Below are 14453 nucleotides of genomic sequence, written 5' to 3'. Positions count from 1 at the left end.
GATCTGTATCAGACCATTTAGGCATTCAGCATTTTTAAACAAAAGTGATTTGTCTTCTAGCAGTCTTGGTAGATTCAAACAGATAGCATTGCAGTGAAATACCGCACAAGTGTCGTTAAACTTCTGTGTCTTAGAGAAGATAATTAATTTGCAACCTACTATAGAAATTACAGTAATTAATTTCACAATAAATATACCTACAAATGTGGCGTGTTTAAATTTATTAGAAAAAATAAATACATTGTGCACTGAATTTGGAATATGAACAACAAGCTACATATACTTGATGGTCCCTATGTTTGGACAGAGCATTGACATGCACCCACCCAGGTCCCAGAGGAGGCATCCTGGTCCACCCGATCGCATCCTGGGGAGGCTCGTCATCATAACACATCATAACTCCTCCTTCTCTCCTTGATCCCATTCCGTCAGCAGCTCTGAGGACACCTCCGTAAACAGACGATCCCAGTCCCAACCCACATCCTCCTGATAGATAGAGAGAGAGAGGAAAAGAGAGAGAGGAAAAGAGAGAGGAAAAGAGAGAGGAAAAGAGAGAGGAAAAGAGAGAGAGGAAAAGAGAGAGGAAAAGAGAGAGAGGAAAAGAGAGAGAGGAAAAGAGAGAAACAGAGAGGAAAAGCAGATGAAGAAAAAGAGGGAGAAAGAAGAAAGCGAGGAAAATAATAGAGGAGGAGAAGCAGAGCAAGACAGAGCGAACATCCCAGGGAAGGTGGGAGAAAGATAGTAGAGCGTGTTAATGCACACATCATAAATCTTGATTACCTAGGAGACTGGAAGGCAACCTCCCCTGGTGCTTCAGAAACAGCTGGACACCCCCCTCACATGGAACACAGCAGCTATATTTACAAAAAAAACTCACTCACCTCCCGCACCTCCTGCTCTGGAGCCAAAACCTTGGTGAGGAGCTTCAAGTCAATCTCCCCATCCTAGGGAGAGGCCTTATGAGAACACACTGAGCGTGCAGAAACATACTCCTCAGAGAGAGGGGATTGATATTGGATGCATCCTAAAAGGACCTCTTTAAAAGTCAGGCTGGGTAATCTATTACAAAGAAAAATAAATGAGCAGTTGAAACCTGGCTGTGTGTGTGGGGCCCATATGAGCTGTCTTACCAGGGTCTGGAAGGCAGAGTACTTCATGAGGTCATTGTCCAGATCTCTGTATGTCATTACCCGGTTCACCTGGATGCTGAGGAGAAGAACAAACACTAAGTAAACAAAAATTGTATAGTAGACGTGCTATACTAAATGTTGGCATGCTTTTCCTCATTAGAGGCTGTCTATTCAAATATAGCCACTATCTGCATCAGTAAGATATCACCAGACCAATCGACAAACTGTATCATAGTACAGTACAACTTGCAAGTATCACTCTGTGAGACAGATAGCTTCTCAGAAGTTTAGGGTAGTGCTTACAGGGCATGGAGAGTTCATAAAGGACAGAGAGATCAGGAGATAGGCGCCAAGTGGTAACCGCCTCAATTTGAAACCCAGCTGCTTATCTGTAGTTGGAATTAAGAGGAGGGCTCTGAAAGTGGCGAGGGCCTAGCAGTGCATGCCAGTCCTACTTACTGCACATTACACGCTACATTGCCCCCTCAATAAGTTCAATGTGGATATTATCTCGTACAGAGAGCGGGACCCAGCCTAATAACCCCCGCCGCTGTCATAGCCGCGCTACATAGTGGACACATGTCGGCGCATCTCTCACTGCCCTGTAAATCAAAGGGCCCCACTTGTAAGGGCCCCTCTAACAGCCGTGCATAAATCACACCTTAACTGTTATTTCTGCATAACGGCCCAATATGCCAAGACACCTTCATTACCATGATGAGAGGAGGCAAGGTAACAGTCAAGACACCATCTAAGACCAGTGTATTATTATCTTTAACTCTCATTGATGTTCAAATGTAGGCCAGGTACTGTACATGGCTCTGAGGGTGGGCTGGGTCTGTAACCATCCAGAGGTATCTGAACTCAGCTGTCAGGTCCTATCAGGTCACTTCAGAGACGTGAACAGTTAAGCAGCAAGTGAGGGTGAGGAGGCATGTCTGTATTCACAAGACTGACCAAATGGATATACTTCAACTCTGAAAACAGAGTGATGGGATGCCATCTAGGAGTTTGAGTAACTGGAGTCAACTAAAGGGGAGGCTGGTGTTGTTTACAGTACCTTGGAGGAGCAGCAACTTGCATGGTAAGGTCTTCCTCTTGTACTTCATCAAGGTCTGGAATAACTGGTATATCTAAAACACAATATACATACAGAACATATCAATATCTCATCAATGTCACCCTCTCCCTTATTTAGTCATTCAATCTGTACATCTAAAGTGTTAACTGAGAAACAATAGTGGTCAATCACATAAACTGGACATGGATTACAGAAACACTAATTTCAAAGATACAGTCTGCTTTGTGTTTAGTATGACAGTTTGTGTGTACGTGTGAGTGTCTCAGAGTAATTTGGCACCTGATTCATACCCTCCCTCTCTCTCCCTACATCCTCCGTAGAGCTGCCCTGTCACAATAGCCAGGCGGCCATGAATATTCAGGAGGCCAGGCAGCAGGTCTTCCTGCTGCGAGAGGGGCGCTGGCCAGGGGCTCCCCGGAAAGCACCCCCCGCTACCCCAGCATTTGGGCCCTGTCAGCGCCGCCCACCCCCAGGACCCGCGGTGGCCGGCAGGCCGACCTCCGTGACCACTCTGCCACTCGGACCGGGGCGGCATCCAGCCATGTGCAAGAGTATTTGCTGGCGGGCCCATCTGTGTGGGGTCGGAAGTCACGGTGCGGCCTGGCAGGGGCTGCGGTGCCAGGAGCCGCCAGCCCGCTGCTCAAACAGTGGGAACTCGCTTTAATTGGCAAAACGCAACAGGACAGAGGATGGCTCCGCTCCCAAGAAGGACAGGGCAAACTTTCACAGCACATTTCAGATGGACTTTTGTTAGAGTGGGCGAAGGTGTGTGTGTGTGTGTGTGTGTGTGAGGGGGGGCAGACAGACAGACAGACTGTGAGGAAATAGGATGAATATTGAAATGTTGAAGACACTTAAATGGACCTGTATAATTCATATGAAATTAATACATGCATTATACTATGTTAGAAACAAACATTACAAAATAATAAATATTACATCATATTTGAGGGAAGGTGGTCTTCCCCTACTTCCACAACTGAAAACGATAAATTCATACTTGTGCAAACTTGGCCATCAGAGTTGCCTGTCAACATCAAAGTCACAGAAATCTATCTAATCCTTGTCGCCATGTAACAACTCTAAATGAGCAACAAAAAAAACAGACAACTCATGTGCACTCAGAGGAGAGGTCTGATTTTCTGTTGTTTTGTCTCTTTTTTCAATACTGGTTTTGGTTGAAGGCAATTGAAAAGTGCAGCTACATTTCCTTCTGACTTCCTACAGACAGACAGTGTGCTAGGTGTCAGTGGAGAGGCAGGGAGAGAGCAGGGGAGCGGGAGGGAGGGAGGGAGGGAGCAGGAATGTCAGTAATCTCTGAACACAGCGCTGCACCCTGAGGGGAAAGTCAATAGTGGAGCTAGATAGAGGCCAGGAGATGGGAGGCACGATCTGATGGGAGGAAATATCTGTAGATCTGTCACTATACCTTCAAAATACTTCAAAATACATACTTTCTCGGAGGATTAGTCTACCATTCTCATATAACAGTTAAGCAAAAATTTCAGCAATGACAAAAGAAAAAGTTAAGGAAGTTATATGTTCCTAGAATGAGCTAAATGAGCAAAACGATTCATGTTATGAAGGATTCTTCAGTTGAAGGAAACAGAAAATAACCCCAGCAAATCCCAGCAACTTTATACAGATAACAAACATCATCATCAGTTGATAACTAATTCCGTTCTCTTTTTTTAATTAAATAAAATTTAAAATGCCACACTCGTTTAGCCGCTGACAAGATTCATCTGTGTTTCTGATATCCAAATAAACGCAAGCGCGGGTATTTCATATTCATGAGGCCCCGGTGACACTTTGTCCTCTCATTTACAAAGCACAGTGTTCAGCAGAATCCATCCCCTCCGGACCCCCAATCAAATTTAATGGTCTTAGCGCAATGACATCAAAAAGCCGCACTGTCCAGCTCTTTGCAAATAGCTTCCTGGGTTGTTCCCCCCCCCACTCTCTCAGCCAATAATGCACTATTAACACTATTCTACGAGACTTCAACGTGAAACAGCAAGGGTTAGGTTCTCTATATGAAAACTCTCGAAACACTTTACTTGACACCCAGTGTCATAACACGTTATAATGTCATAACAGCTGACATAACCTGTCAAAATATGGTCACAGTCATGACCCATATACAGTACCGGTCAAACATTTGGACACACCTACTCATTCCAGGGCTTTTCTCTACTTTTACTATATTGTAGAATAATAGTGACGACAACAAAATGAATGAAATAACACATATGGAATCATCTAGTAAACAAACAAAAAAAGTGTTAAACAAACCAAAATATATTTTATATTTGAGATTATTCAAAATAGCCACCCTTTGCGTTGATGACAGCTTTGCACACTCTTGACATTCTCTCAACCAGCTTCATGAGGTAGGAACCTGGAATGCATTTCAATTAACACGTGTGCCTTGTCAAAAGTTAATTTGTCGAATTTGAGTTAATGAGTTTGAGCCAACCAGTTGTGTCGTGACAAGGTAGGGGTGGTATAAAGAAGATGGCCCTTCTTGGTAAAAGACCAAGTCCATATTATGGCAAGAACAGCTCAAATAAGCAAAGAGAAATGACAGTCCATCATTACTTTAAGACATGAAGGTCAGTCAAGCGCAGTTGCAAAGACCATCAAACTGGCTCTCATGAGGACCGCCACTGGAAATGAAGACCCAGAGTTACCTCTGCTGCAGAGGATAAGTTCATTAGAGTTAACTGCACAGAGTTCAAGTAACAGACACATCACAACATCAACTGTTAAGAGGAGATTGCGTGAATCAGGCCTTCATGGTCAAATTGCTGCAAAGAAACCACCAATAAAGGACGCCAATAAGAAGAAGACTTGCTTGCGCCAAGAGACACAAGCAATGGACATTAGACCGGTGGAAATCTGTCCTTTGGTCTGATGAGTCCAAATTTCAGAGTTTGGGTTCCAACCGCCATGTCTTTGTGAGACGCAGAGTAGGTGAACGGATGTTGGGATTTATGTAGAATACAAGGCACACTTAACCAGCATGGCTACCACAACATTCTGCAACAATACACCATCCCATCTGGTTTGCGCTTAGTGGGACTATTATTTGCTTTTCAACAGGACAAGGACCCAAAACACACCTCCAGGTTGTGTAAGGGCTATTTGATCAAGGAGAGTGATGGAGTGTTGCATCAGATGACCTGGCCTCCACAATCACCCAACATCAACCCAATTGAGATGGTTTGGGATGAGTGGGACTGCAAAGTGAAGGAAAAGCAGCCAACAACTGCACAGTATACAGTTGAAGTCGGAAGTTTACATACACCTTAGCCAAATATATTTAAACTCAGTTTTTCACAATTCCTGACATTTAATCATAGTAAGAATTCCATCTTAGGACAGTTAGGATCACCACTTTTTATTTTAAGAATGTGAAATGTCAGAATAATAGTAGTGAGAATAATTTATTTCAGCTTTAATTTCTTTCATCACATCCCCAGTGGGTCAGAAGTTTACATACACTGAATTAGTATTTGGTAGCATTGCTTTTAAATTGTTTAACTTGGGTCAAAGGTTTCGGGTCGACTTCCACAAGCTTCCCACAATAAGTTGGTTGAATTTTGTCCCATTTCTCCTGACAGAGCTGGTGCAACTTAGTCAGGTTTGTAGGCCTCTTTGCTCGCACACGCTTTCTCAGTTATGCCCACACATTTTCTATGGGATTGAGGTCAGGGCTTTGTGATGGCAACTCCAATACCTTGACTTTGTTGTCCTTAAGCCATTTTGCCACAACTTTGGAATTATGCTTGGGGTCATTGTCCATTCGGAAGACCCATTTGCGACCAAGCTTTAACTTTCTGACTGATGTCTTGAGATGTTGCTTCAATATATCCACATCATTTTCCTCCTCATGATGCCATGTGCACCAGTCCCTCTTGCAGCAAAGCACCCCCACAACATGATGCTGCCATCCCTGTGCTTCACGATTGGGATGGTGTTCTTCGGCTTGCAAGCCTCCCCCTTTTTCCTCCAAACATAACGATGGTCATTATAGCCAAACAGTTCTATTTTTGTTTCATCAGACCAGAGGATATTTCTCCAAAAAGTATGATCTTTGTCCCCATGTGCAGTTGCAAACCGTAGTCTGGCTTTTTTTATGGCGGTTTTGCAGCAGTGGCTTCTTCCTTGCTTAGAGGCCTTTCAGGTTACTATCGATATAGGACTTATTTAATGTGGATATAGATACTTTTGTACCTGATTCCTCCAGCATCTTCACAAGGTCCTTTGCTGTTGTTCTGTGATTGATTTGCACTTTTCGCACCAAAGTACGTTCATCTCTAGGAGACAGAACGCGTCTCCTTCCTGAGCGGTATGACAGCTGCCTGGTCCCATGGTGTTTATACTTGCGTACTATTGTTTGTACAGTTGAACATGGTATCTTCAGGCATTTGGAAATTGCTCCCAAGGATGAACCAGACTTGTGGAGGTCTACAATTTTCTTTTTGAGGTCTTGGCTGATTTCTTTTGATTTTTGTCAAGTAAAGAGGCACTAAGAGTTTTAAGGTAGCCCTTGAAATACATCCACAGGTACACCTCCAATTGACTCAAATTATGTCAATTAGTCTATCAGAAGCTTCTAAAGCCATGACATCATTTTCTGGAATTTTTCAAGCTGTTTAAAGGCACAGTCAATTTAGTATATTTAAACTTCTGACCCACTGGAATTCTGATACAGTGAATTATAATTGAAATAATCTGTCTGTAAACAATTGTAGGAAAAATTACTTGTGTGTCATTCACAAAGTAATTGTCCTAACTGACTTGCCAAAACAATAGTTTGTTAACAATACATTTGTGGAGTGGTTGAAAAACGAGTTTTAATGACATCCGACTTCAACTGTATGTGGGAACTCGTTCAAGACTGTTGGAAAAGCATTCCAGGTGAAGCTGGTTGAGAGAATGCCAAGAGTGTGCAAAGCTGTCATCAAGGCAAAGGGAGGCTACTTTGAAGAATCTAAAATATATTTTGCTATGTTTAACATTTTGTTGGTTACTACATGATTCCATATGTGTTATTTCATAGTTTTGTTGTCTTCACTATTATGCCACAAAGTAGAAAATAGTAAAAATAAAGACAAATCCTTGAATGAGTAGGTGTGTCCAAACATTTGACTAGTACTGTATTTATACCTGTTGTGACAATATTGCATTATTTTATGGCTGGTAATGACACCTACATAAGAGTGTCAAAAACCACATTTTCTAATTAGTTTTTCCCTGCCAAGAAGTTTCCTTCCTTTCCTTTGTTGTTGTTGTATTTCATTATTTGTCATGTTTTTTTCTTCATATTTCAAATAACTTTTATGACACTGTCAAGAAGCATTATGACCATCATAATCATATACGCCAGATAGGCCTATCACGTACATGCTCTTATATCAGTCATCAGTCAAAAAGAGGGTGTCTTGTCCTGCGGAGTGCAATAGAGATTGCGTCATCTGTGGATCTGTTGGGGTAGTATGTGAATTGGAGTGGGTCAAGGGTGTCTGGGATAGCAACCAGTCAAGCATTATCTCTCTATCTTGTCCCTCCCCCTTCTCTGTTTCCCTATCTCTGACCCTCTCCCTCCCACCCTCCCATCAAACATATATATAAATAAAATGTACCATGTTCGATTATCATTGTAATTGCGCACATATATATACCATACTGTTGGCTATGGTGTAAAGGAATGTTTTGCCTTGTGTGGTAGGTTTTGACACTCTTATATAGGTGTCATAACCAGCCATAAAATAACTACAGTGGTAACTTGTGTGGGTTTTGACACTCTTATATAGGTGTCATAACCAGCCATAAAATAACTAGTGGTAACTTGTGTGGTATGTTTTGTGGGTTTTGACACTCTTATACAGGTGTCATAACCAGCCATAAAATAACTACAGTGGTAACTTGTGTGGTAGGTTTTGTGGGTTTTGACACTCTTATACAGGTGTCATAACCAGCCATAAAATAACTAGTGGTAACTTGTGTGGTATGTTTTGACACTCTTATATAGGTGTCATAACCAGCCATAAAATAACTACAGTGGCAACTTGTGTGGGTTTTGACACTCTTATACAGGTGTCATAACCAGCCATAAAATAACTACAGTGGTAACTTGTGTGGGTTTTGACACTCTTATACAGGTGTCATAACCAGCCATAAAATAACTACAGTGGTAACTTGTGTGGTAGGTTTTGTGGGTTTTGACACTCTTATACAGGTGTCATAACCAGCCATAAAATAACTACAGTGGTAACTTGTGTGGTAGGTTTTGTGGGTTTTGACACTCTTATATAGGTGTCATAACCAGCCATAAAAATAACTACAGTGGCAACATGTGTGGTAGGTTTTGTAGGTTTTGACACTCTTATATAGGTGTCATAACCAGCCATAAAATAACTACAGTGGTATCTTGTGTGGGTTTTGACACTTATGTGTAATTGTCATAAATCCAGCCATAACATAAACAATATATGCCAAACAGGTCTAAATATGTGTCAAGACAGTGTTATGACCATATTATAATAGGTTGTGACAAATTGTCAGCCGTTATGACAAATTATGACATGGTTAAGATCGTGTCATAATGTGTAATGACGCTGGGTGTCAAGTAAAGTGTTACCCAAACTCTATTACTAAGTGAAAAAAAAGTAAAACATTTTAAAATGAGCTTCAAATTCAACCTATTACTGGACGTCAAGAGAGTATAAATAGGAGCTGCAAACAAGCTGCCGTTTTTCTTTCTGAAGGAAAGGGCAACGCCATCAGAAAGAGACGTCTGTTCCCAGCACTGCTGGCACACATTACCTGATACATATCCTCCATTCCCCATTGCAGCCTGGACATCTATCAAGGTTGCTTTGTCTGGCGGCGACTGGGCCAAGCCTCTCCTTATTACACGGTCACAGCGAGTTTCCTCGCTGAAGCATGTAAATATCAAAAGGGGATCATTTGCTGTGAATGTAGACATACTCCCAGCAGGCACGCCGCAGTCAGCGACTTTGGGGACACCTCCACACATCACCAGGCAGGGCTGCTATAATCTAAGCAGGGAGGCTATGGGATGATTACCTAGGCACGGACTACATTTGAAAAGCTTATGGGACAAAAATTCAGCAGATCACTGACAGAGAGAGAGAGAGAGAGACGGAGACAGAAAAGAAACAGATTGAGAACAGATTAGTGTGTTTGTAATGGCAGTTCTTTGCCATGAGACTGGCAGGGGACTGTAAGCCAGCCAAGGGGGAGAGGGGGAAAGGGCTAGCCCTCTCTCTCTCTGCTTCTAGCCAGTGGACATAAGGGATAGGGTAGGGGACACAATCAAGATCGGAGGGGCTATCTCACTAACCCTCAGCACTGCAATTTCCACTGCCCCAGCCGCCGGCACTGTATTAAGATGTGGCCCTCCACTGAGGAAGTTTCTTTCCAGCTGCATTTGCTGGGTAAGAACGGTACCACAGGGGTCTCCACACAACTGACCCTTTCAGCTAGGGTGTGTGTAAGCATGAGTGTGTGTGTGTGTGTGAATGTGATTATGACAGTGTGTGTGTGTGTTCTTGTGAGCAACTTAAAAGCATCGTCAAAAACATTTATTACCATTTGTTATAATCTTAAAAAAAAAAAGAAACAGAAGAACAATGAAAAATTAAAAAGGCTTTGTAAAAACAAAGTGGCCATAAAACTAAAAGAAGATGTCAAATGTTTACATTATTTTGTAAATCTAATTCCAGTAATGAAGTTCATAACATCTAAACCTACAACATCCTACAACAATGTGCAAATACACTTTATTAGGATTCTAAGCACATACAGTGCATTCGGAAAGTATTCAGACCCCTTGACTTTATCCACATTTTGTTACGTTACAGCCTTAATCTAAAATGGATTAAATTCACATTTTTCCTCATCTACACACAATCCCACATAATGTCAAAAACACGTTTTTAGAAATGTTTGCAAATGTATTACAAATAAAAACAAAAATACCTTATTTACAGAAGTATTCAGACCCTTTGCTATGAGACTGGAAATTGAGCTCAAGTGCATCCTGCTTTCATTGATCATCCTTGAGGTGTTTCTACAACTTGATTGGAGTCCAACTGTGGTAAATTCAATTGATTAGACATGATTTTGAAAAGGCACACACCAGTCTATATAAGGTCCCACAGTTGATAGTGCATGTCAGAGCAAAAACCAAGCCATGCGGTCGAAAGAATTGTCCGTAGAGCTCCGAGACAGGATTGTTTTGAGGCACAGAAGGGTAACAAAACATTTCTGCAGCATTGAAGGTCCCCAACAACACAGTGACCTCCATCATTCTTAAATGGAAGAAGTTTGGAACCCCCGTGACTCTTCCTAGAGCTGGCCGCCCGGCCAAACTGAGCAATCGGGGGAGAAAGGCCATGGTCAGGGAGGTGACCAAGAACACGACGGTCACTCTGACAGAGCTCCAGAGTTATTCTGTGGAGATGGGAGAACCTTCCAGAAGGACAACCATCTCTGCACCACTCCACCAATCAGGCCTTTATGGCAGAGTGGCCAGACGGATGCTACTCCTCAGTAAAAGTCATGTCAGCCCGCTTGGAGTTTGCCAAAAGGCACTTAAAGACTCTGACCATGAAAAACAAGATTCTCTGGTTTGATGAAACCAAGATCGAACTCTTTGGCCTGAATGCCAAGCATCACGTCTGGAGGAAACCTGGCACCATCCCTAAGGTGAAGCATGGAGGTGGCAGCATCATACTGTGGGGATGTTTTTCAGCGGCAGGGACTTGGAGACTAGTCAGGATTGAGGGAAAGATGAACGGAGCAAATTACAGAGAGATCCTTGATGAAGCCCTGCTCCAGAGCCCTGAAGACCTCAGACTGGTGCAAAGGTTCACCTTCCAACAGGACAACGACCCTAAACACACAGCCAAGACAATGCAGGAGTGGCTTGGGAACAAGTCTCTGAATGTCCTTGAGTGGCCCAGCCAGAGCCCAGACTTGAACCCTATTGAACATCTCTGGAGAGACCTGAAAATAGACGTGCAGCTATGCTCCCCATCCAACCTGAAAGAGCTTGAGAGGATTTGCAGAGAATGGGAGAAACTCCCCAAATACAGGTGTGCCAAGCGTGTAGCGTCATACCCAAGAAGACTCGAGGCTGTAATTGCTGCCAAAGTTGCTTCAACAAAGTACTGAGTAAAGGGTCTGAATACTTATGTAAATGTGATGTTTTTTAAAAATACATCTGCAAAAACTTCTACAAACCTGCTTTTGCTTCATCATTATGGGGTATTGTGTGTAGATTGATGAGGGAAAAAAATATATAATCAATTTTAGAATAAAAGGCTGTAATGTAACAAAATGAGGAAAAAGTCAAGGGGTTAGAATACTTTCCGAATGCACTGTAAATCCACAGAAGAGGGCTATAATGGTGGGTAGGTGTTTCATTAAGTATGAGAGTAGTAACTACAGCCGCAGAAACAGTGCTTCTGTTCCTCATCAATATATCAGTTTAATACGTCAAAGAAAACCTCCTTATACAATGCCATCCAGCACGGCCATTGGCATGTATATAATATAACTTCTTAAATAATCAGGGGCTCACCACTCCTATCTTTGCTAAGGCAATTTCACCCTTATTTCCCCTGGTGCTTTGCTCCGAAAAATGGAACAATTATCCCAGGCCGTGCTTTGTTGAAATGTCTACTCTGAAATTGTTTGTGATGCGGAGAACCAGGCCCTGAGGTGACCAAGTCAGAGGCTAGCATTGAGTGTTCCCCGCTGGTTCAACGCTCTGACGCACCTGCCCCAACATGTAGATGTGTGTGTGTGTGTGTGTGTGAGAGAGAGAGAAGACGTGTGTGTGTGTGTGTGTGTGTGTGTGTGTGTGTGTGTGTGTGTGTGTGTGTGTGTGTGTGTGTGTGTGTGAGAGAGAGAGAGAAGATGTGTGTGTGTGTGTGTGTGTGTGTGTGTGTGTGTGTGTAACGCTCAAAGGGAAGAGACACTTAAATCCTGCTTCAGCCACTGAATAGGATAATTCATTTAGTGAATACTGTATTTGAGGTCTGTTATGGACTGTGTATAATGTGATTTTATGAGGGGATAACCAGTGATCAGCTACAGTTCTCTAAACGTATCAAATTAACATATTCACCTGTCACTTTCATCTAAACGATTGTGTTCTCTGGTAAGTTTTGGGTGTCTCACAGTAGGTGGTCAGAAGCAGATGTGCTACAGAGGATTCCTCACTAGCACCGAGAACAAATATGTTGGGACTGTTAAAGAAAGCGATAAGACGAGAGGCAGCTTATCTGCTCTATTTTGGATGAATGTGCTGTGGAGGGACTGGAGGACTCAGCTCTGCCCGCCAGAAGAGATGCGGGACTGGGATACAAGGGTGCTCTCACCTCCTTCATCATCCGAGCCCTGGGGGGTTTGTGGTCGAAGGCGTCGGCTGCAGAAACAGGAAGTGGGAGAGTATGAATTATTGAAGGCTTTCAGTGGTGAGGTCATCACAGGGAGCCAGACTTAGACTGGGCTGTTGTGCTTTGATGATGGGCCGGTTTCTGTGGGCTGAGTGAGGCTCTAGATCAACCTGATAGGAGGCTTGCTCTGCCTCTGTCTGTCTACTGCAGACTGACTGGGACTGTTTCTACAATACAGCAGCAGACACCGCCTAAAGGCTCCACAGACACAGCAGCATCAGTGGGACTGCCTGGCTGATTGTCTCTGTGAGCAGCCCAGGGCTTCAGTGAACTCAACAGTATCCCTCTAAGAATGAATCAAAAACACAACGGAGGCAGCAAATAAATGGAACTGAGATGGGCTGGTGGTGAAAAGAACATAGATCAAAGGACTATTTTGTAGCGCTGCCTGTGTTTCTTTCAAAGCCTGTGTCTCAACACTGCTATTCAAGCATGGGCCTCCAGCCGTGATGAGTAAAACACACCATGTCCTCTAGTCTCCTTCCATCTCACTACTGTCTATTCAAGGCCTAATATGCAAGTTGGCAACATGGAAGAACTAAAATAACAGGCTAACTTGGCTCCCAACAACAATAAAAGTGATGACAACTCAGTCACGCTGGATTTGAATCATGTTAAGTGATTGTTCTTGGAAGGCGAGGATTAGTTGCAACCAAGTACAGCAATTTCCAAATCAGAGCAACGGGCACAAACATTTAAATTGGTCCAATTTCGATTCCTGTATTTTTTTTTTTACCAAATAGTTATTTAATTTAATCAACAACTGAGGGAAATATTTCAGAGTGAAAAGACGAGACTAAGTGAACTTACTCTTCCACGTCCTCCACCATGGCAGGCCTTCTTCCAGACCTACGGAACAGTGAACATAATTGATAGATTATACAACAAAGGAACACAGACAAAATGCTTTTGTGCCACATAAATAAAACGACTAAAATCTATTCAATTTTAACAGACAAACCAATGACCAATTAGCTTATTGATTCTATTGATATTTGAAAGCTTAATCTTAAAACCACTAATTGTTTCTGATGTAGGCTAGTTGCTCGATTAGATTTGAGCCTCCTAAGGCTTAGGTGAGGGATGGGCAACTGGCAGCCCCCCTTTTGTAGGCCCGTGGATCAATTTCCCAAAAATGAAAATAGAAACAGAGTCAGAGTCTTAGCCTAGGCAGATACAGGCTCCAAAGGCACAACTTTCCTCCTCAACTCGTTTTAGTGGCAACATGTCGGAAAAAAACGAGGAAAATAAGTGTACTGTCTTAATAATAAAACTATTTTCGGATTTTCAGACAATTATGCCTTTGCAGCCTGAATGGAGGATGCTTTATATGTTTGAGCCGGTCCATGGGGGACATGAGTGTATTACCAGGAATGCAAATCAAATTTCACTTAGGGCTACTAAAAGGCTAGAGCTCTGACTGCATGTATAAGTATGGATGTGGGTACCCAGCCCCGCGAGCCACTGCGTCCCCTCATGATGAATTCAGATTTTTGTGTGTCCCCAACCCCCATCAAAGTTGCCCATCCCTGTCCTAGGTTGTACTCTCTGTTTTTCCTCTTCTCTGTTGTTCCTCCCCTGCTGGACCACGGGGCTATTTTCAGACACCTCTCCATTTACACAGCCCAGCTTGACTGCATGCCACGCCCTACACACACTGACAGAATCCCTGTCTTTTCACACATTCTCACCTCAACACACTATTCTTGGCATAACACTGTTTCACACCAGGGTTAGGGGAGA

The 14453-nt window shown here is 42.9% G+C and overlaps 1 protein-coding gene across 3 annotated transcripts in view; it reads right to left on the bottom strand.

The window, feature by feature from the left end:
* Window positions 1-206: 206 nt before the first annotated feature.
* LOC112256696 (intraflagellar transport protein 43 homolog A) overlaps window positions 207-14453 on the bottom strand; it is a 31776-nt gene continuing 17529 nt past the window's right edge. The window contains exons 4-9 of one of the 3 annotated variants that reach the window (XM_024430125.2): window positions 13521-13559; window positions 12633-12679; window positions 2191-2263; window positions 1131-1206; window positions 882-1024; window positions 207-486 (exon numbers count right to left, since the gene is read on the bottom strand). In XM_024430125.2, coding sequence (XP_024285893.1) covers window positions 926-1024; window positions 1131-1206; window positions 2191-2263; window positions 12633-12679; window positions 13521-13559 — 334 coding nt within the window. In that variant the 3' untranslated portion in view covers window positions 207-486; window positions 882-925. Of the gene's footprint in view, window positions 487-881; window positions 1207-2190; window positions 2264-12632; window positions 12680-13520; window positions 13560-14453 lie in introns of all 3 variants that reach the window. The other 2 variants (XM_024430123.2, XR_002954459.2) reach the window with 2 other exon arrangements.

This window comes from Oncorhynchus tshawytscha, linkage group LG08 (genome assembly GCF_018296145.1).
Source record: "Oncorhynchus tshawytscha isolate Ot180627B linkage group LG08, Otsh_v2.0, whole genome shotgun sequence".
Classification (NCBI taxonomy): Eukaryota; Metazoa; Chordata; class Actinopteri; order Salmoniformes; family Salmonidae; genus Oncorhynchus; species Oncorhynchus tshawytscha.
The sequence above is the reverse complement of the archived record's forward strand: the minus strand, read 5'-3'. Positions and strand labels throughout refer to the sequence as shown.